This window comes from Anomaloglossus baeobatrachus, chromosome 3 (assembly GCF_048569485.1).
Source record: "Anomaloglossus baeobatrachus isolate aAnoBae1 chromosome 3, aAnoBae1.hap1, whole genome shotgun sequence".
Taxonomy (NCBI): Eukaryota; Metazoa; Chordata; class Amphibia; order Anura; family Aromobatidae; genus Anomaloglossus; species Anomaloglossus baeobatrachus.
The window spans coordinates 635,422,271-635,445,985 of NC_134355.1; the positions used below are offsets into that span (position 1 = coordinate 635,422,271).

The 23,715-nt window shown below is 49.5% G+C and overlaps 1 protein-coding gene across 1 annotated transcript in view; it reads left to right on the forward strand.

Moving 5' to 3' along the window:
• The window catches only part of GEN1 (GEN1 Holliday junction 5' flap endonuclease), an 86,627-nt gene that overhangs the window by 19,966 nt on the left and 42,946 nt on the right, over positions 1–23,715 (forward strand). The window contains 1 exon segment of the mRNA XM_075341577.1: positions 7,691–7,801. Within this exon segment, the coding sequence (XP_075197692.1) occupies positions 7,691–7,801 (111 nt within the window).

A 23,715-nucleotide genomic window follows, 5' to 3' on the forward strand; every position in this document is an offset into this window, starting at 1 on the left:
GCGTGGGGTGCCCTCTGTTTTGGATTGCCAGCCAAGGTGAAGCTGCCAGCTGTTGTTTGCAGGCTGCAGCCTATGTGTTGTGTGTGTGTGTGGCGCGCAGACCCCGATGGGGTGGTGTGTGTGGGTTGCAGAGCCTGATGTGTGTGTGTGTGTGTGAGTGTGTGTGTGTGTGGCGCAGAGCCTGATGTGTGTGTGTGTGTGTGTGTGTGTGTGTGGCGCAGAGCCTGATGTATGTGGCGCAGAGCCCGGTGTGCTGTGTGTGTGTGTATGTGTGTGTGTGTGTGTGTGTGTGTGTGTGTGGCGCAGAGCCCTGTGTGTGTGAGTGTGTGCGGCGCTGTTGTTTCCAATACTGTAGTGATGATGAGAGGTCAGGTGCTGGGGCAGAATACTGACAGGGAATGTGTGTGCAGGGGGCTGCAGAGGGCGGGGGCTGGAAGTGGGGCGGGGATAGACACTGAGGTCGGGGCCGGTGCCAGCTCTGACTGAGGTTTTGCCACAGGAAGTGGTCAGTTTGGTGGGCAGTGTAGTGCATAATGAAACTGCCCAGACTGTGCAGCAAAGGGGTTAACCTCCAATGCTGTTTTTGTCCAGCCCCCTCTCCCGTCCAGGCCCTGCTCTTCCTTTGTTTTGGAGGGGACACCGTCCTGGCCCCTCCCCGATTTCCCAATCCCACCTATAGGGTGTAATTTCTACCTATATATTGGGGTCTGGGCCGGTGTCCGGCCTCTTCCCCTGGTATCCCAGGATCCGGAGCAGCTCTGCCTGGTGGAAGCAGGAGAAACCCGATGGACCTTCACATCCTTGAGACGCTGCAGGCCCCATGCGTGGCATGAAAGTTAGGGATGACTGGCTCATTTATTTGCAGAGCTCAGCTCTCCTCAAGTCACAGCTAGGGAGTATGTTGCAGAGAGCTGCAGCACCTGCCAAGGAAGTGTTTCTTCTCCTAGGTGCTTCCCTCGGGCCCCTGCCCCAAGTGCATCCCTGCTTTTCCTGTCCCTGCTTTTAGCACGGCAGGCAGGCTTTAATAAACACCTCACAACTGTTGCTCCCTCAGCCCCCCTCCCTGTTGTTTTCACACAGCACAGTTTGCTCCACGCCCCCTTCATCTCCCCTGCAGCTCCCAGCACTTCTAGTGCATTCGTATCACAGCAGTATTACTTTAACCCCTCATATACTGCCATGGACAATGACACCACTTCCTCTTCTGCAGGTTTTGGGGCAGTGTGTCTGCTCACCAGCCTGTATCCCTGGCTCAGAGCCTCCAAATAGTGAACACCATACACCCCCCCCATCCCTAACTCCCCTCCTGTGCTGCATACCTGTGATGGTCTGCCACGTTCTCAATTAACCCTTGATGCCCAAGCTGTCCCCTTCTTCACATCCACAGCTACTCTCCCAATGTCTAAATCCTTGCAGACCACAGGGGTCCTGCTTATGTCCTACCAGTGATCGGTCCCGCTTCCCCTCTGCGTTGGGCTATGTGCCCACGTGGCGTGTTTTCTTGCAGTTTACGCTGCGTTCTGCACCGCAGCGTGGCTGCATGCGTCCTGCGCCCCAGCACAATCTATGAAGATTGTGGATAATTCCATGCCCACATGGCGTATTGGAACGCGGCGCTTCGGCTACTGCCGGGGCGCTGCGTTCTAAGAAGTGATATGTCGCTTCTTTGGTGCGCTCTGCATGCAGCCCCTGCTCTGTCTATGGGGGGGGTTGCAGTGCGGAGCGCATGAAATCGGCTTTTCAGTACGGACTGTTTCTGCGGCGGTTTGGGGCGCACATGTGCTGTTCAGATCGCTGCGGAAATTTCTGTAGGGATAGAACGCAGCGTGGGCACATGGCCTTGCATCGGTCGGATCTGCACGATCAGCGTCACTCGCCGGATCGGTGCAGGAGGCGCTTGAGGCATTCTTCACGGAACTCCTCCCGTACACACAGAAGCCGGCGTTCACACTCATCTGGTAGAAGTCGCCTTTCGAATTCCTTTTGAGGGCTCAAGCGTCTCGGAGGGTGACTGATGAGTGTGCCACGAACATCTATGGTACAGCCTACGAGGACACAGAGGAATTGGTCTGCTACTGAACAGCCCGGGGATGTGAGGTATGCCCCTTCCCACGTCAGCGGTGGTGTATCTACGGCGAATTCCCCAGAGATGGCATCCACATCAACATCCCGGTGTGTTCACGGAGGCTTGGGGGATTAAGGCATTACAGCTCCTTAAGGTGGCATTCTCCATCTTCATTGTTTGAGAGATCGGACGCTTCGAGGATGCCTGGCGGTCTTGTGCTGTCACGTCAGCGGTGGTGTTTTTGATGGATACTCCTTTGCTTCTGATAGCATCATGTCGACTAAGTCACGTTTATATTTGTCCCAGTACTTATGATAAGAAACCAAGGGTCACGAGAAACGATTAGTAATTGGCTACAGGTTTTTCAGTCCTGGGTCAGAAATATCCCGACCGTGGTCCTGAAATGTTCATTTATCAATACCTAATTTATAGTTCCTATAAACTCACGGTGGTTATGGGTGTAGTCTGGTATTATGAGGATTTTCAGCGTCGGCTTGCCCCTACACCCTGGCATTGGTTTGAGTGTCCAAGCCATGGATTTCTGGCTTAGGTTGATGACCGTACAGAAGCCAGTATACCACTTTTCAATCCACGGCCACTGTGCCGGGAGCTTCACAAGGTCCAGCCATGGTGGCCGTGCGCCGCCCAGGAGCGTGTTGGTTGTTTAATGATTGACACTTCCGGTTCTTTGGGTTATGCAATACTAGCACGAGTGTTCTGCCTTGCTGCGGAGCCATTTGGCAGTCAGATGCACTCTCACCCCCCTCCCAAGGTCCTCGGTAAAAATGGGTACAAATGTCTCAGACGACCCCGGTAAAGGTATCAGAGATGCCCCTTGTGGCTTGACAACTATCCCAATAAGGATGTGGCTGGTCATATCAGTTTTGTATTTTTTCTTTCACTTTATTTATTCTATTTAGTTTTTCTAATTGCTCCCTTATTGTCGCTAAAAGGAACTGAACCGGGTAAATTTCAATTGATACACCACCTACTGTATTTCACCCACAAGGTGGGTTCGGTTAATCAGGGTATCCCTCCTGAGTAAAGCTTTGATTTCTGTGTCTTTTTACAGTGTAATTTCTCTTATACGGGAGTTCGGACGCAGTGCACTTTTGCTTAATCTGATATCGAATCTGTGTTTTGTCTGTTACCTGTTCATCCGTACTGTTCCATAATTTGGGTTGTTTGCTATGTATGGCAATTTTTATTACGATTCTTTACTTCCCATGGGATGCTTTATGTCATTCCATTAGTTTGAACTCTTCAGTTCATTTCTTCAATGGGGGGTGGTGTGAGACGCTCTCAAAATTTGTCACTCACTACTTGATGATTTTCTTTAATTGCTCTAGTGACTTCGATGAATGCAAACAATTTTTGCCATTTTTTCAGTTGATATTGAGTTTGTTGTCCCCTTTGCCCCCAAACAAACGTAGGGCACGAAAGATTCAGACCTTGTTTCAATTGAATGTGGGTTTTGTTTTTGTACGGTGCAGTCTTAAAGGGATTTTCTACATACCATGAAAATACATTCACTTTGTCTAATTGGTAATTCTGTTGGACAATTTTGTTGCTTATGTGATGTTATATTACTGAACCGCAGCATTAGAGAGGTCAGAATTACAGCCCGAGCTAATTAGAATTACAGGCATAGTATAGTTATAAGTATTCGTGTCTTTACAGGAAAGTTACATTGCGCCAAATGCAGTTCACCGCCTCTCATTGTCCACTAGGGGCGCTTCACCCTGACCACAGGATTCATAAGTCCACCAGAGGGGCGCTTCACCCTGACCACAGGATTACGTATTACTTCTGACTTACTGATTTGGTCTCAATTCCTTTTCACCTTTAATGAGTGCATGTTCAACATGTGTTCTGTGGTGTCTAACCAGGTTTTATTTTTGCTCACCAATGCGTCTTTTTTCTGATGGTTTTAGCGCTGTTTTGGGCAATCAGTGGTGCCGGGGCACCTGGCCCTCACCTTGTTAACTTTTTGTTTTACTGCTAATTTTTCCCTTTCAGAATCGTTCCCTATTGTCATTGCTGTGGAGTTATGGCACAAGTCACTAGCCAACTGTAATACTTTGTTTGCTGTTACGCTGCATACAATACACATTTGATCCGAGCATGGGCTACGGGTTCTCAGAGTAATGCTCCATATTGATTGTCTCGTTTCGGTTTGCAGGATTTTTCAGCTGGTACCCAATGCCAGCCCGGTGGGTTGCCATTGCCACACCGCTGCGAGATCTTGTCGGGACCAACTCCTGACAGAGATTAGGACTTCAGATCCCCCTTCAAAGTGGCAACTTTATGGATAGGCGTGAAACAGTGGTTAGGTATAGGTATGCTGGTAGCTGGTCCCTCGGTTCTGATAACTTTACCTGTTCGGAGGTTACCCTCTAATATTTGATGCACCTTTATAACTTTGGTTCTTCCGCCTCTGTAGCCCAGAAGCATTTATTTGTATTTTGTTTCATTTTTGATGGGATGTTCTACGTTACTAAATCTTTTGTTATTTGCAAATCCCTTTAATGGCTGGTTAAGTCCCACCAATCCATAGATAAGAGGCATCCCAATTTTTTACCTGATGCTTCTTCAGTTAATCGACTATGCAGGCTGTTTGTTCAATCCCACGGGAGATATCCCTGTTGTCCACAACCTTTAACTTGGCCTTTTCTGGGCCCTCAGAGTCAGCGAACTCGCCACACCGTCCAAGAATAGTTTTGTTGCCTTCAATTGTGTGCCATACTACTTATTGATCCTTCATGCGTATCCGCATTCAGGAGCCCAAACTGACCAAGTGGCCAGAGATTCTGGGATTAGACTGTTCCTTCCCCTGGCCCTACCTGCCCTTTGCGTTTGATGGAATTTTTGTTTGTCGGTCTACTGGTACCTCACTGTTAGTTTATTAGGATGGTTCCCCCCTTACTAGGTACCAGTTTACCGCTCCTTTTTTCGGTGTTGCCTCACCGCTTGCCGTTTTTTCACCCCCTGATCACTTTGGGACTCATTCCTTTTCATTATGGCAGCCACTGAGGCTGCCAGGGCGGGCTTTATCAGACTCTGATATGCAGTGCATATTGGTAAATTGCGCTCTGCTTTTTTGTCAGATATGCATCGCACGATTTATTGCAGGAAGTAACCAATTTTATAGCACATTTACTTTAGTTAATTTCTTTAAAGGTTCGGTATTGCTATAAAAAAAAAAAAAAAAAAAAAAGTTTTTGGATTGTTGGCAATTTCTACGTGTTTTGGGCTGTTCAGAGAGCTGGTAACCGTCCGCCCGGTCGCAATCTTGGATTCTACTCTGTCGAACTGCTTAGTGGTTGGGTTCGAGGCCTGAGATGGCTCAGGTCTTGTTGGAGGTGGTTGCCATCAGCAGGCAGTTGTCTGCTCCGATTATTTTAGTTGGAAGGTGACAACCGAAGGTTAATGCTTCAAGATGGTGTGCTCTTGGCAGATATCGGTCTGGACATATTTTTATCTATGATCCAGGGCGGCCTGGAGCAAGCCTTTTTTCAAATGGTGGGGGTCGGAGTTCAGTTTGAGACTGGTCTCCTCCTTGGCATGTGTCAACAGCATTCTGGTGAGAGAGCGGAAGTCCTTGGTCCTGTGGTAGAGTGTCCCTTCTCACCTGGAGTCAAGTTATGTTTTACAAGTTCTAAAGAGTTTGAAAAAAGTTTATAAAATATGTTTTACAAGTTTTAATGAGTTTGGAAAAGTTTGTAAAATAATAATATATCAGTAAAGCTGTGACCGATATCTGCCAACAAAATGGTGTCTGTCTTTATTTCATTAGGACGGGCCTTTATTTGGATGCAATGGTTCTTTGTTTTTGTCTGTGCAGTTTGCTGGAGCTGAATGTAAACAAAGAGTTGCAGAGAATAAAGTCATAATTCAAGAGGAACAAAAGTTAGAAAACAAGAAATAACAATGTAGGGGTGTTTTATATGACCATACAGCACAGATTAGCTTAACAAACATTTTTGAGTTTGTCGGACAACTCCTTTTAACTTTTTTTTTTTTTTTTTATTTAGTTTCCCAAATAAGCGACTTGAACCTCGTTCGTTCGTTAAACAGCAGCGACTGGAGTTAATTCTTGTTGCTGCTATTAATGATAGGTGCCGTCTATATAATCCACCCGCACCCTACAGGATTTATAGTACGTCCTATTGTCCATAAGGGGTTAAAAGAGGTTTTCTGTTTTCAGAAATCCTTGATTCCCCAGCTACATGAAATTGTCTGCAGCGCTATGTCATGTGAACAGCACTGCAGTCAATCGGAGTTGAGCTCACTGATTGCCTGCAGCTCTGTCATTGTGACATGAGCAATGCAGATGATAACAGACACCGGGAGCTGCGGCGGCAATTCTGTGCCGGACCTGGGGAGGATGAGTAAGCAAAGTTATGGGGCACCAAAAAAAACTCATTCCGATCAGTGAGGGATATAGAGCTATCAGTAAGCGTTGGAATAACCATATGCCGTCAGGCGTCGCTCACATCTTCATCCCGATGGCGTTTTGACCCCATTTTCCTTATTTGAAAGGTGCATGATGATTGTGCATGGGTCGTAACATCACCGCCACCGCTCTCCTGAGCTTCCCTCGATAACCCCTTTTTATGATTTTACTCTTTTTTTTTTTTTTTTTTTTTTTTTTTGTTTCCCCCCCCCCATTCTAACTGGTTTCATCAAGAAGCAAAGTATGTGGTTCTGCCAGTCGGAGCGTGCGACCCCCGATGCCTCCTCCCGGCTCCTCTCTCCAGGGCGTTCTTGTATCTCAGCGCTGCTGCTGTAACATTGAGTCACTTCTATGTTCTTCCACTAGGGGGCGCCATTGTATCGCCCATAAGGACGGCTGATGTTTTCCCTCCTGTACAGAGCTGGTATCTGACACTTAGCTCGCTGACATTGACGTTTCTGCTTTTTTGCTTATATTGTAGTATTTGGCACTGCTTAGAGAGTTTAAGGAGTTAAAGTGCCCTATTCTTCAGGAAATGCGTGGCGGTCTGACAATCTCTTCTGTTCCTCGTGCGTTTATCCTATATCGCTGGTGTAGTCACATTATTCTTCTGTGCTCAGAGGGGTCCTCGCCTCTCTCGGACGGGGGTCTGACTACCAGAGAACCGACCAATCAGCAGAAGTGTCTTACTGCCCATTGTGCAGGGGACCCCTCAAATCTTCTGAGATCAGTGCGGGCGCCACAGACCCTTCTATTATAAAGTATTGGATGCAGTCAGTGATAACCCCCCCCCACCTCCCCCGGCTGTACTTGGCTCATCAAAAATAAATGAATATATTGTTCTCATCTCACCCTCCCCGGGTCCAGCGCTTAGTCTCTGCTTTCGTGTTCTGTTATTGTTTTCCGCACTGAAGCTTAGTGGCTCTGTCTGGCGTGGCACCTACCGTTCAGAGCTCACTGATGGGCTGCAGCGCTATCAATGTGATGTCAAAGCTGCAACTAAAGTGATTGGTATTAGTTTTGTATCACTTAAAAAGACACCACCCTTTGTACTGATTTTCATTCTAAAATAGTTTTCGACAATTCCTTTTCAGATAGAAATACTCCTTTTTAAGTAGAAAAAAAAAATTGATTTGATTTGGGATTTATAATGGATTCTGTACTTGCAGGATCCGCACGTGGACTGCTATGAGGTCTCCACCATTGAAGACCGGCTTGGATTGGATCGGGAGTCGCTGGTTGGCCTGGCAATCCTCCTGGGCTGTGATTATATACCGAAGGTGAGACCAGCAACAGTACAGTATATAACATACACCTGATGCGGACCGGCGCGCCATGCATACAGACCGGGGCCGATCCTCTCACTGATGACACCAGCTCATATTCACTGTCAGACCCCTCTGTTCTCGTGCCTTCCTCCAATTTCTGCCCCTGATGGTGTTCTGACGCTGTTCTGGGAGCGGAGCGGTGTTCAGGAACAGAGGTGAGCAGAGTATGCGAGACAAGTGCAAAAAAGAGGACAGATCCTGCACACAAAATCAGGGGCACACTGGGTGGATACAATGAACAAAGAACACCTTTATTGGGTACATAACAATGACATGTTAAAAACATTAAAAACAAACATGGAGACAAGAAACATCCATTTGGCGGAGCCAAGCCCAAAAATATCACACCAAAGTACCAATATGTGTATGAGGAAAAAATCAAGCAGCATGAATAGTATAAAATACACTAAATTGTGCAGTATCAAATATCATATATCATGAGAGCCCTCTGGTGATATCATTGCATAACCAACCTGCGTGAATAAAGTGCATAAAGCCTGTATTATGAAGCCAGCAAGGAGCCAAGTATATTGGTGGCCAAAAATGGTTGATGTACATGCGGTCACAGCGGAGACAGATGCCCTGGAAAACCAGTGAGTAAACGTAATATCACAATAGCGAAATGGCACCAGAGCATATGTACAACAAGATGGTGAATAAACAATCACTGTGGCGCAAAAGTATATGTAAGCCCAAAATAAGAGGGCATAAGCAATCAGCCAAGGGATGCAAACCTATATGAGCCGAGGATGGAACACAGAAAGCTCCAAGGGCTGCATGATGGTGCGGTCAATACCAAAATATGGCATGAGAAGCAGGGCAGATAGATGGTGGCAGGAGGGTCACCAGAGGGAGATGAGGGAAGTCAAATACACATGGCCTGAGGTGGGGCAAGGCAAGAGTGACCGCTCAAAGTGGACGGCCCGACGCGTATCGCCGCAAGGGCGGCTTCATCAGGGAAAGTAAAACAGATACCCAACGGAGGAGTATATATATACATAAATAAACTAGGTAAACACACTCACCTGTGTAGCAGCAAAGCAGGGTGCAATCAGCGCTGTGCAATCATCATATGGGCACTAGCCCTTTCGCACAGGCTCCCTATGCTTGCCACAATGGGTCGGCCAGGGGGCCTGGAGGTGGACTTGTGGATCTTGGGCAGTAAATAGAAGGTGGGAACAATGGGGTCAGTGACCCACATGTATTTCTTCTCCTTCTCGGATATGACACCTAGGCGATGGGCAGAATGCAGTAGATGATGGAGTTTAGAGGTAAACACCTGTGTGGGATCAGAGGGAAGTTTGATGTAATAGGCGGTGTTGTTGAGCTGCCTATGAGCCTCATCGAGGTACATATCAGTGGGCCACAGCACCACGTTCCCACCTTTATCGGCTTCCTTAATAAGGAAGTCACTGTTGTTCTTTAGTTTTGAGATAGCCTGTTTTTCCTGGGAGGACAGATTAGGTGCCCTAGGGGAGTGAGATGTGAGCTTAGTCATATCTGCTCTGGCCAACTCGAAGAAAATTTTTATGGCGGGTACCAAGGAAAATGAGGGAGTGGCAATAGATTTATTTTTGAGTGGAAAGTGTTTCCTACCTGGTATGTCCGAATTTTCATCCAGTAACTCCAATAGATCCTGGAAAGTTTGTTGTTCGTCCGGTGCTAATTGGTCCATGATTTGAGGTCGCCTGTAGATAACCTGGAAGACGAGGTTACGACAAAAAAGATAAAGGTCTTTGATCAAAGAAAATTTATCAAACGAGTGTGTAGGTGAAAAGGTGAGTCCTCTTTCCAACACTGAAATTTCCTGTGGAGACGGTTCGTAGGTGGACAAATTGATAATCTGCAGAGAGCATACTTATGCACCATCGCATGTGTCATGATTTATTTTATGTCTGGCCATCTTTGACTGATACATCTGCCTTGCTATGCAATAATAATAAAAAATGGCTTAGGTTTAAAATACTCATTAATAACTGTCTATATTGCTTTATTTTCCCCATACAATTGCCGCACATATGGGGTCATATCTATTATATACATCGATCCTTGTATGCATCTTTTCATATTAACATTGTCTGTCTGTGTGGGCCCACACTGTCTTTCCATTATAAAGTTACTACACATTTATTTATCATCTCTTCCTTTTCTTGTTGTATCTCTCTATTGTTCTGCCCTCAGGTGGGAGTTGCCCTTACAATCAGGGTTAATCTTTGTGAACCCGTGTGCTATCATTGCTAATGGTGGGCGATCTGACGCGGTGGTCTTGTACCTCTGCACCGCGCTGACTCCACCATGTGCGCTTTTACACACTCTGCTCATGCGCGCTCCTCCTGCTCTGTGCTCAGCAGTTCTCTTTTGATCCTCTTGCCGCTCCGTCCCCATGTACTGCGCAGGCGCGTATACTACACTATCGCGCCAGCATTGTGGCCTCACTCCCGGCCGGCTGATCATCATGCCTCCATATTGCTCTGTATGGCGCACACGCCCATATGATGATTGCACAGCGCTGATTGCACCCTGCTTTGCTGCTACACAGGTGCGTGTGTTTACCTAGTTTATTTATGTATATATATACTCCTCCGTTGGGTATCTGTTTTACTTTCCCTGATGAAGCCGCCCTTGCGGCGATACGCGTCGGGCCGTCCACTTTGAGCGGTCACTCTTGCCTTGCCCCACCTCAGGCCATGTGTATTTGACTTCCCTCATCTCCCTCTGGTGACCCTCCTGCCACCATCTATCTGCCCTGCTTCTCATGCCATATTTTGGTATTGACCGCACCATCATGCAGCCCTTGGAGCTTTCTGTGTTCCATCCTCGGCTCATATAGGTTTGCATCCCTTGGCTGATTGCTTATGCCCTCTTATTTTGGGCTTACATATACTTTTGCGCCACAGTGATTGTTTATTCACCATCTTGTTGTACATATGCTCTGGTGCCATTTCGCTATTGTGATATTACGTTTACTCACTGGTTTTCCAGGGCATCTGTCTCCGCTGTGACCGCATGTACATCAACCATTTTTAGCCACCAATATACTTGGCTCCTTGCTGGCTTCATAATACAGGCTTTATGCACTTTATTCACGCAGGTTGGTTATGCAATGATATCACCAGAGGACTCTCATGATATATGATATTTGATACTGCACAATTTAGTGTATTTTATACTATTCATGCTGCTTGATTTTTTCCTCATACACATATTGGTACTTTGGTGTGATATTTTTGGGCTTGGCTCCGCCAAATGGATGTTTCTTGTCTCCATGTTTGTTTTTAATGTTTTTAACATGTCATTGTTATGTACCCAATAAAGGTGTTCTTTGTTCATTGTATCCACCCAGTGTGCCCCTGATTTTGTGTGCAGGATCTGTCCTCTTTTTTGCACTTGTCTCCCTCCCTGCACCAGGGTGCACCTCCTCTTGATTCATTCATTTTTTATTGTAGTGGTGCGCTCCGCTCTTTTGCCTCTCGAGTATGCGAGACAAGACATTTTCTGGTTCTACTGGAAATCTCCGCAGGGAGGGTCGTCTGTTGGGCCGCCGCAGGGAGGGTCGTCTGTTGGGCCGCCGTAGGGAGGGTCGTCTGTTGGGCCGCCGCAGGGAGGGTCGTCTGTTGGGCCGCCGCAGGGAGGGTCGTCTGTTGGGCCGCCGCAGGGAGGGTCGTCTGTTGGGCCGCCGCAGGGAGGGTCGTCTGTTGGGCCGCCGCAGGGAGGGTCGTCTGTTGGGCCGCCGCAGGGAGGGTCGTCTGTTGGGCCGCCGCAGGGAGGGTCGTCTGTTGGGCCGCCGCAGGGAGGGTCATCTGTTGGGCCGCCGCAGGGAGGGTCGTCTGTTGGGTCATCTGTTGGGCCGTCGCAGGGAGGGTCGTCTGTTGGGCCGCTGCAGGGAGGGTTGTTTCACTATTAACTGAATTAAGGAACTCCAAGAAACAGATACTCTCTAAGGCCTCTGTGGCGCCCTGGCCTAGCCAGGTCGTCACAGATAACACACAAACATCCCCACCAGACAGGGATAACAGCCAAACAAAAATCCTTGTTCCTCCCTCCGGGGTCTGATGTCCACACCAGGTGGGGCGGAGCTAAGCGGTTGGCTCCACCCGCCGAGGATTTCACAGGCCTGGAGGCGGGAAAAGTGACAGTTGAGTGTTGGAGTTTGAAGTGAGAGGAGTAAGCACTTGGGTGTCTGGGTTCGTGATCCAGGCACTGACAGCAAGGTTGGCAGATGGTGGTGGCCGTCTGCAGGAGTGGTGGAGCGATGCGGAACCGTAGGACCGGGGTCGGGCGACGGCCCGCCGGTACCGACCGGGGAGCGAAGTGAAGTCAGCACACACAGGCAGGGCCATCGGACCCCGACCAGGCTTGGACCGCCGACAATAGTCAGATCCGAATTTGACTGGAACCCCAGGGGTTTCACAACAGCAAAAGTCCCGATTTAAGGCAACCGCCCACACCGTGAGGGTATACAGCTACCGCCTAAGGCTAGAGACTCCAGGGCCAGCGCCTGCGGGCAAACGGGCTCCTCCGGTACCCATACACCGGGGAGCGAACTACCGTTGGGAATCCATAGTAGTCAGAAGAAGAACATCAAGGTGCAGGGAAAGACAGCCACCATCACCTGTCCGGGGAGAAGCATTGCAGTCGGCTGCGGGACCCGTCCATCCAGCCGTTTGGTTTACCGAGGACTTTGTACCTTTCTTGCTGAGTGAGTACACCCGTGCTATCCGGCACCGCGTCGCGCTGTCCCTGCAAACCTGCACCTCACCGGCCCTGCAGCCCCATCACATCACCGGGCCCCGGGACCACTGACCCCTACCCACGGAGGGGGAAAACAACATCCCAGCTGCTCTCTACCATCGCTCCCGGGATCCCCGTCACCAGCAGCGGTGGTGTCTATCTTCACCACAACCCGTGGGTGGCGTCACGGACTAAATCCCCCAAACCAACCACCCCTTTCACTCACGGGCGAGTAGTGCCGCTCGAGTCCCCGGATTCGGCCCACCGCTCGAGCCACCGAGCAGCAGCAGCGCCGGACCCGAGCGTTGGCAAGCGCGCGGCGGCGTCCTCCCCGCCCGCGACACCTCTTTCACACATCAGTGTCTCCGGTACGTGTTTGGTCCGTTTCCTCACGTGCCAGAGACACAGGCACTCGTAGACCCATTAAAATCTACGGGTCTGCGCTCACGTGCATGTTTTGCCATGGACCATGTGGAGCATACGTGTGCCCATGTGCTCCACACGTAGACATGTCCATTTTTCTACGGCATCACAGGTGTCACACGGACCGCATGGATGTGATCCGTGTGACACGCACCGGAGAAAACACACGTGTCTGTGAATTTAAAAAGAATTTCTATACTCACCTTCTCCAGCCCTGCTGTCTCTGCCGCTGCTGTCACTTGCTTCCGACCGCCGCTCATTTTGATCCTTGCATATTCACTCCACTGCGGCCGGAAGCAGCAGCAGCAGGGAGTCGGCAGGACCAGAGACCGGAGATCAGCACCACGGACAGCGACGCCAGCGACAGGTGAGTAGAAAGTTCCCGTTCTCCGTGTCTTATCACGGAGAACACACGTGTGCCATAAACACGGCACACAGATGACAATACGCACCTTTTGACACGTCCGTGAAAAACGCGTGTGATTTTTCATGGACGTGTGAAGGGGGCCTAAGATGTACTTCACATGAGCAGCCATATTGCTTGGTCTAATGCTCCAAACTAACAGCAGCATAGGGATCCGCCTGTCTGATGATATGGATCACTGATTGACGCCGACCTTATTCCTAGTCCTGAATGGGAGCTTGGATGACCCCAGGATCCTTACTGTGCCGCTCTTATATCCTGGGAGGGTGGTGCATGACACAAGGAATCAGAGTAAGGCATTACGGTGTGCCATTTTGACTCTGGGTCCTAGTGCAATCGGAAAACTTTGTGCTCCCCTGGTGTACGGCCATTATCTGTTTTTCAAGCTGTTAGTTATTTAATGTATGTGATATGCGGGCGCCTCTGCATCCATATCACGCGATACATATAATAAGACATTGTAGAAGAGTCCTGCGTCTGCTGTGCAGTATAATGCAGATGGCGTCCGGTGCCATCTGGCTCCAATCTGCTGCAGCTCTCATACCTGTGCTAAATGGGCAACACCTCCATACCAAAGAGCTCTCAAGTGTTAATTACCCGGAGCGGCCGCCCCCATCTGCTGGAGGAAGCCCACAGACAAGACTGTGCCAAGTTCATCAGGGCAGACCGACCCTTACCATAGATCTGTCTAATGCTGGAGGGGAGAAGACGCTTTATTGCTTTGGGATCCTGATTTCTAACCTTAATTCATTAAGGCGCAGCCAATGTTATTTTTTTGTCCTCAAATTATTCCAAGGACCAGAAGTTGTTGTTTTTTGTTTTTTTTTGTGAGCAAAGCTGTAGGAGTTGTATTTTTTTCAGTGACTCCATTCACTTTATATCGTATGGGGAAAAATAAGAAAATAAATTCCAAGTGAGGCGCAAGGGTGAAGGAGAAAAAAATACCCAAAACCTCCGTTGTATTTGGTTTTCTATATAGTAAAAATTACCTGGTAAAATTATTCTATGGGGGTCACTACAAATGTGGCCATACCAAACGCTTGAGGGAAAAGCAGAATGATAGTATAAAAGAACAAATAAAAACTTTTAAAAGTGTGTGTGTGTGTGTATATAAAAATATATATACACACTGTATATAAGTATATATACAAATGTATGTAAAGCGCTGTGGAATTAATAGCGCTATATAAATGAATAAAATTATAATTATTATAATTATAAATTATTATTATATAAAAATATATATAATTTTTTATATATACATGGTGTGTGTGTGTGTGTGTGTGTGTATATGTATATGTATATATATATATGTATATGTGTATATATATATATATATATATATATATATATATATATATATATATATATATATATATATATATATATATATATATATATATATATATATATATATATTAGTGTGCATGTATACATATGTGCTGTATATGTGTGTGTATGTAAATACTGTGTGTGTGTATGTGTATATATATATATATATATTATAATATATATACATACATACACGTGTGTGTATACAGTGTATGTGTGTATATAGATACATTTATATGTATATCTATATACACACACACGTATATGCACGTGTATGTATATATAATGTATATGTGTGTGTGTATATATTATGCTCTTTGTATCGGTATATGTATATACTTCCCTCTAGGGGACTTGAGCCTGCAATCATCTTATATAGGACAGGTCACCTTTTCCTATGCCGTGTTTCGCACCGTACTAACATGCCAATTGCTGCTTTTAGAGGCAGGTGCCAGCTGTATAGCACCGCTCCATAAACCCCTGACCAATATAATATGCATCTTTCTTGGAGCTTTAAGGTGTTAATGCTTTCTTATGTTAGTAAATGTATTGAGCCATAAATTTGTGTCACAAAAGAATATATCTTTGTACTGTGTTAGCCAGTAGAGATAAAAAGATTTTATCTCTACTGCCACAAAAGACATTTTGGCTAGTCCACTGCAGAGGAGAGATGTTAGAAGTTAAGGTGGTGTCACACACAGCGACGACGACAACGACGTTGCTGCTATGTCACCATTTTCTGTGACGTAGCAGCGGCGTCCCGTCGCTGTCGCTGTGTGTGACATCCAGCAACGAGCTGGCCCCTGCTGTGAGGTCGCCGCTCGTTGCTGAATGTCCAGCTTCATTTTTTGGTTGTCGCTCTCCCGCTGTGAAGCGCACATCGCTGTGTGTGACAGCGAGAGAGCGACGAAATGAAGTGAGCAGGGAGCAGGAGCCGGCGTCTGGCAGCTGCGGTAAGCTGTAACCAGGGTAAACATCGGGTAACCAAGGTGGTTACCCGATATTTACCTTCGTTACCAGCCTCCGCCGCTTTCACGCTGCCAGCGCCGGCTCCTGCTCTCTGCACATGTAGCTGCAGTACACATCGTGTAATTAACCCGATGTGTACTGTAGCTAGGAGAGCAGGGAGCCAGCGCTCAGTGTGCGCGGTTCCCTGCTCTCTACACATGTTGCAGCACAGCGACGCGTGTCGTTATGATCGCTGCTTCGGCTGCTGTGTTTGACAGCTAAGCAGCGATCATAACAGCGACTTACAAGGTCGCTGCTACGTCACAGAAAATGGTGACGTAACAGCGACGTCGTTGTCGCTGTCATTTAGCGTGACCCCAGCTTTAGGCTATGTGCGCACATTGCGTACTAGCCCTGCAGAAATTTCTGCAGCGATCTGAAGAGCACATGTGCGCTTCAAATCGCTGCAGAAAATGTCCGTAGAGAAAAAAAAAAAGCCGATTCCATGCGCTCTGCCTGCAGCTCCTGCCATACAGAGCAAGAGCTGCCTGCAAAGCGCACGGAAGAAGTGACATGTCACTTCTTAGAACGCAGCGCTTCGGGCAGCAGCCAAAGCACTGCGCTCTAAGACACCACGTGCGCACGGCCCCTGCACAATCTCCATAGACTGTGCAGGGGACGCAGGACGCATGCAGTTACGCTGCGCTACAAAGCGCAGCGTAACTGCATGTATTTACGCAACGTGCGCACATAGCCTTAATTAAAGACGGCGGTAGTGCAGGGCTTGTCCACAGTGTCCATTTAGCGGAGCTTCAGCTACTAAACCTAGACTAGGCTCTACGGGTAAACGCCTCCCCGGACTAGTCCTGGTTAAGTAGTATGGAGCAAGGGGCTGTATATAAGCTGATTTTGCTGGAACACCTGTATACAAAATCAAAAAGCTCATGGGGACAGCATAAAAGTGTCAGGGAATCTGTCACAATCTGAAAACGTGCAGTCTCTCCATTCTTTGTTAAAGGGATGGATCTTTCAATTAGACCCCCATTTATTACCTTATAAAAAGTAAGACCATATTATATTTTATTTTTTTTTGTCGCTCCATTGGGAGACCCAGACAATTGGGTGTATAGCTTCTGCCTCCGGAGGCCACACAAAGTATTACACTTAAAAAAGTGTAACCCCTCCCCTCTGCCTATACACCCTCCCGTGGATCACGGGCTCCTCAGTTTTATGCTTTGTGTGGAAGGAGGCACACATCCACTCATGCATTCTCATATTAGTTATGTCGGTTGGAAGAAAAGAGGGCCCCCACGGGGCCCCCGGCATGTTCCCTTCTCACCCCACTACGTCGGCGGTGTTGTTAAGGTTGAGGTACCCATTGCGGGTACAAAGGCCGGAGCCTCATGCCGTCTCCTTCACCATCCCGTAGCGGCTCTGGGAGAAGTGGGATCCTGAGCGGTCATCCATTTACTGGGACCGTGCTCCCTCTGCAGCCCCTGTGGGAATCTGCCGGACCGGAGTCTATTCAACCTCAGGGACCGGGCCCTGCAACTCTAAGGTACTCTGTGTCCCCATAGGGGACTGTGCAGGGAGCGCACCTTCTTCACGGACGCTGCGGCAGCTGCTGAATTGAGAAGGCCGGCGGACTTCCGCGCCGACCGTGCCTGCTTGTCGGGCGCGGTCTCAAATTTAGTCCCCGGCTTCATCGCGGCCTAGTCGCAAAAATCCCGCCCCCGGGCCTGCCTGTCAGGGGTAAGGGCGGGACTGCCGACCTGACGTCGGATGTGAGGGCCGGACCATCCTGCATGTTTCCTCCCCCCTCACTGATCACTGTGGGGACCCCAGATTCCCGCACTTTTCTGGCGCCGCCCACGGCTCCACTCCTCCCCTGAGAGCTCCGGCAGCCATTTTTTGGCATTCTGCCGGTGGAGGATTCTCAGTGAAGAGCTCTGCAGCTCCGGGGGACCTAAGGCAGGGAATCTGGAGGACACACACTCCGCTTTTTAGCGGTCGGTAAGCCACACCGGTCACCCGGTGCTGGTCCCCCTAGGGTGCCGGAATAGATACGTATTTATATATATATTTCTGTTCGGTCGGGCTGTATACCCTTTTTTGCCCATATACCCTCAGTGATCATTCTCCTAGGAGACAACAGCATGTCGTCCACAAGGAGCAAAGCTGTTAAGGCACAGGGTTTTTTTGCGGCCTGTACCTCTTGTGGGGCTATGTTACCTGCGGGTTCCACCTACCCTCACTGTGAGCAATGCTCGACCCCTGTTTCGCTTGCTCAGCCGGAGCCTCGGTCACTAGTGGGCCCGTCGGCTCATGTAGACCCCCCTGCTCCCCCTGTCCAGGCGGCAGGGACAGAGTTCGCCTCTTTTGCTGAGAAACTCTCTGAGTCACTTTCACAATCCATGGCTCAGTCTATGGACAAATGGTCTGCCAAGCTGCTAGAAGCTTTGCAGTCCAGACCGGTCCTTACACAGGCCCCGGCTCCTGTTGGATCGTCGCCTCCAGGCCCCTCTCGGTCCGCGCCGCAGCGCGCTCCCAGGTTGGGCCCTAGGTCTCACGTGGAGGACTCCTGCCCGGACCACAGTCCTAGACAGGCTAAGCGGGCTCGCTGGGAATCTTCCCCGACTTCTTCACGCTGCTCGGGTTCCCAGCTTGAGGACTCTCTGGAGGACGAGGCGGACGTCGCAGCTCAGGGCTCTGACCCTGACGTCGCCCTTAACCTTGATACACTTGAAGGGGACGCCTTAGTGAATGATCTTATCTCGTCCATCAACCAGGTGTTGGATCTCTCTCCCCCGCCTCCTACTGTAGAGGAGTCGGCGTCTCAGCAGGAGAAACACCAGTTTAGGTTCCCCAAACGTACACGTAGTGCGTTTTTCGATCACTCTAACTTCAGAGATGCTGTCCAGAAGCCCAGAGCGGTTCCGGACAAGCGCTTTACTAAGCGCCTCACTGACACGCGTTACCCCTTCCCCTCTGAAGTCGTTAAGGGTTGGGCTCAATGTCCCAAGGTGGATCCTCCAGTCTCTAGATTGGCGGCTAGATCTGTGGTATCGGTTGCAGATGGCTCATCGCTAAAGGATGCCACTGACAGGCAGATAGAGCTCCTGGTGAAGTCCATCTATGAGGCCACGAGCGCGTCTTTTGCCCCGGCTTTTGCAGCCGTGTGGGCACTCCAAGCTATCTCAGCTTGTCTGGCTGAGATTAATGCGGTCACACGTAATTCTGCTCCGCAGGTTGCGTCTTTGACTTCTCAGGCGTCAGCTTTTTCTTCCTACGCCATGAACGCAGTCCTAGACTCTGCTAGCCGTACAGCTGTGGCATCCGCTAACTCTGTGGCAGTCCGCAGGGCCATGTGGCTGCGCGAATGGAAGGCAGACTCGGCCTCCAAGAGGTTCTTAACCGGTTTGCCGTTTTCTGGCGACCGCTTGTTTGGCGAACGATTGGATGAGATTATTAAGGAATCCAAGGGAAAGGACTCCTCCTTACCCCAGTCCAAACCTAAGAGACCTCAGCAACGGAAAATACAATCGAGGTTTCGGTCCTTTCGTCCCTCCGCCAAGCCCCAATCCTCTTCGTCCAGCAGGCCGGAGAAAGGCCAGAGGAACTCCTATGCGTGGCGGTCCAAGTCACGCCCCCAAAAGGCCGCAGGAGGCACTGCCTCCAAGGCAGCCTCCTCATGACTTTCGGCATCCCCTAGCCGCATCCTCGGTCGGTGCCAGGCTCTCCCACTTTGGCGACGCCTGGTGGCCACATGTTCAAGACCGATGGGTGAGAGACATTCTGTCTCACGGTTACAGGATAGAGTTCAGCTCTCGTCCTGCGGCTCGTTTCTTCAGAACCTCTCCGCCCCCCGCTCAGGCCGACGCACTTTTTCAGGCAGTGGACGCTCTGAAGACAGAAGTTGTGATCCCCGTTCCCCTTCAGGAACGTGGTTGCGGCTTTTACTCCAACTTGTTCGTGGTGCCAAAAAAGGACGGATCATTCCGTCCCGTTCTGGACCTCAAACTACTCAACAGACATGTGAGAACCAGACGGTTTCGGATGGAATCTCTCCGCTCGGTCATCGCCTCGATGTCACAAGGAGACTTCCTAGCATCGATCGACATCAAGGATGCTTATCTCCACGTGCCGATCGCACCCGAGCATCAACGCTTCTTGCGTTTCGCCATCGGGGACGAACACCTTCAGTTCGTGGCTTTGCCTTTCGGCCTGGCGACAGCCCCATGGGTTTTCACCAAAGTCTTGGCATCCGTTGTGGCGGTCCTACACTCTCAGGGCCACTCGGTGATTCCCTACTTAGACGATCTCCTAGTCAGGGCCCCTTCTCGGGTGGCGTGTCAACACCGCCTTACCGTCGCTCTGGCGACTCTCCAGCAGTTCGGGTGGATCATCAACTTCCCGAAATCCAAGTTGACACCGACCCAATCACTGACTTACCTCGGGATGGAGTTTCATACACAGTCAGCGGTAGTCAAGCTACCGTGGGACAAACAGCTTTCTCTGCAGGCAGGGGTGCAATCTCTTCTTCGGGGTCAGTCACACCCCTTAAGGCGCCTCATGCACTTCCTGGGGAAGATGGTGGCAGCGATGGAGGCAGTGCCGTTCGCGCAATTCCATCTGCGGCCACTCCAATGGGACATTCTCCGCAAATGGGACAGGAGGTCGGCTTCCCTCGACAGGAAAGTCTCTCTTTCCCTTGCAACCAAGACGTCTCTTCAGTGGTGGCTCCTTCCCAATTCTCTATCGCAGGGAAAATCCTTCCTACCCCCAACCTGGGCTGTGGTCGCCACGGACGCGAGCCTGTCAGGGTGGGGAGCGGTTTTTCTCCACCACAGGGCTCAGGGAACCTGGACTCCGATAGAGTCTTCCCTTCAGATCAATGTTCTGGAGATAAGGGCAGTGTATCTAGCCCTATTGGCTTTCCATCGGTGGCTGGAGGGCAGGCAGATCCGTATCCAGTCGGACAACGCCACTGCCGTCGCATACATCAACCACCAAGGCGGCACTCGCAGTCGTCAAGCCTTCCAGGAAGTCCGGCGGATTCTGCAGTGGGTGGAAGCCACAGCCTCCACCATCTCCGCAGTTCACTTCCCGGGCGTAGAAAACTGGGAAGCAGATTTTCTCAGTCGTCAGGGCATGGATGCGGGGGAATGGTCTCTACACCCAGAAGTGTTTCGAGAGATCTGTCGCCGCTGGGGAACGCCGGACGTCGATCTCCTGGTGTCACGGCACAACAACAAGGTCCCGGCATTCATGGCTCGGTCTCAGGATCACAGAGCTCTGGCGGCGGACGTGTTAGTTCAGGATTGGTTGCAGTTTCGACTGCCTTATGTGTTTCCTCCTCTGGCGATGCTGCCCAGAGTGTTAGGCAAGATCAGGTCCGACTGCCGTCGCGCCATTCTCGTCGCTCCAGACTGGCCGAGGCGGTCGTGGTACCCGGATCTGTGGCATCTCACGGTGGGTCAACCGTGGGCGCTTCCAGACCGCCCAGACTTGCTGTCACAAGGCCCGTTTTTCCATCTGAATTCTGTGGCCCTCAACCTGACTGTGTGGCCATTGAGTCCTGGCTCCTAGCGTCTTCAGGGTTATCTCAGGATGTCATTGCCACCATGAGACAGGCCAGGAAGCCAACGTCCGCCAAGATCTATTACAGGTCTTGGCAAATCTTCTTATCCTGGTGCTCTGATAACGGTTTTCCTCCATGGCCGTTTGCCTTACCCACTTTTCTTTCATTCCTTCAGTCCGGAATGGACAAGGGTTTGTCACTCGGCTCTCTCAAGGGCCAAGTATCGGCGCTCTCCGTATTTTTTCAAAAGCGCCTAGCCAGGCTTCCGCAGGTCCGCACGTTCCTGCAGGGAGTTTGCCACATAGTCCCACCTTACAAACGTCCGCTGGAACCCTGGGATCTTAACAGGGTGCTAACGGCTCTTCATAAACCACCTTTCGAGCCTCTGCGGGATGTCTCTTTATCACGTCTTTCGCAGAAGGTGGCCTTTCTAGTGGCAGTTACATCACTTCGGAGAGTGTCTGAGCTTGCAGCGCTGTCATGCAAAGCCCCCTTCCTGGTGTTTCACCAGGATAAGGTGGTTCTGCGTATGGTCCCGGATTTTCTCCCTAAGGTGGTATCTCCTTTTCATCTCAATCAAGATATCTCCTTGCCTTCATTTTGCCCTAATCCAATTCACCAATGTGAAAAGGATTTGCACTCTTTGGATCTGGTGAGAGCGCTCCGACTCTACGTGTCTCGCACGGCACCCTTGCGTCGTTCAGATGCGCTCTTTGTCCTTGTCGCTGGCCAGCGTAAGGGTTCGCAGGCTTCCAAGTCAACCTTGGCTCGGTGGATCAAGGAACCGATTCTCGAAGCCTACCGTTCTTCTGGGCTTCCGCTTCCTTCAGGGCTGAAAGCCCATTCTACCAGAGCCGTGGGTGCGTCCTGGGCATTGCGACACCGGGCTACGGCTCAGCAGGTGTGTCAGGCAGCTACGTGGTCTAGTCTGCACACTTTAACGAAACACTGTCAAGTGCATACCTATGCTTCGGCAGACGCCAGTCTAGGTAGGCGAGTCCTTCAGGCGGCGGTTGCCCACCTGTAAGAGGGGGCCGTTTCGGCTCTTTTTATTGAGGTATTCTTTTACCCACCCAGGGACTGCTCTTGGACGTCCCAATTGTCTGGGTCTCCCAATGGAGCGACAAAGAAGGGAATTTTGTTTACTTACCGTAAATTCCTTTACTTCTAGCTCCTATTGGGAGACCCAGCACCCGCCCCTGTTCCCTTCGGGCTGGTTGTTCTTTTGTGTACACATGTTGTTCATGTTGAATTGTTCTTTTGGTTCATGGTTTCAGTTCTCCGAACATCCTTCGGATTGAATTTACCCTAGACCAATTTATAAGTTTTTCTCCTTCCTGCTTTTGCACTAAAACTGAGGAGCCCGTGATCCACGGGAGGGTGTATAGGCAGAGGGGAGGGGTTACACTTTTCAGTGTAATACTTTGTGTTGCCTCCGGAGGCAGAAGCTATACACCCAATTGTCTGGGTCTCCCAATAGGAGCTAGAAGAAAAGGAATTTACGGTAAGTAAACAAAATTCCCTTCTTTTTTTTTTTTTTTTTTATAAGCCCTCAAAGTAAAAATATTGGGGGGAAAAGGATGCCTACAGTGGATCCTGTCTACACACTTTACTGAACGAATCATAAAACCTCATAGATTATTGTAGATTCTCCAAAATGCTTCATCTCCCTCCGCACAGCGCACGAGCCCCAGATGTGACGATGGCGGCTCTGAGCCTCCAGCTCTATCATAGTAGGAAGGAAATATCTTTTCCTGGAGAAGCAGATCATGATGGAGCATTGTGTGAGACGTCCGGCCTGCGCCGCGCTGCCGAGCATTCAAGTAACCACTGATATTTCCGTCTTCATAATCAGCCGGGTGATTGCTGCGGAGTAATGAACGCCGAGCTCTGCACATCTCATCCGTTCTGCGGAGAGACGACAACGCTGGATGGACCGTACTGATGGAAAATCTAGTTACAGGATAGGGCGTCATTCAGACCTGTTTTCTTTTCGTTCACATTCCTTCTGTGTGGCTTATGGATACAATACAAACCCATTCTCTTCTATGGGACTATTTGGGTATCCGTTTTTTTTGGGGGGGGAAACTACGTATCTGCAAAACAATACAAACAGAGATCACATGTATGACCTTCAAGTGTCGTCAACATGTTTTCTGCTTTACTACTGAAGGCTCTTTATGCACACGGTCAGTGTTGGCAGCAAAGTTTTTCAGAAATAACCTGCATTTTTGATGCGTTTTTATTTGCTTTTTTTTTTTTTTTATCAGCAGCGTGTGCATGAGATTTCAGAAGTCTCCCTCATTTTGCAGATATTGTAATACTCAAAAAAAACACAGCAAAAACACAATGTGAAAGACCTAAGGCTATGTGCGCATGCCGCAGTTTTTGTTTTTCATGGTTTTTTTTTTGTAGTAAAGTTTATGA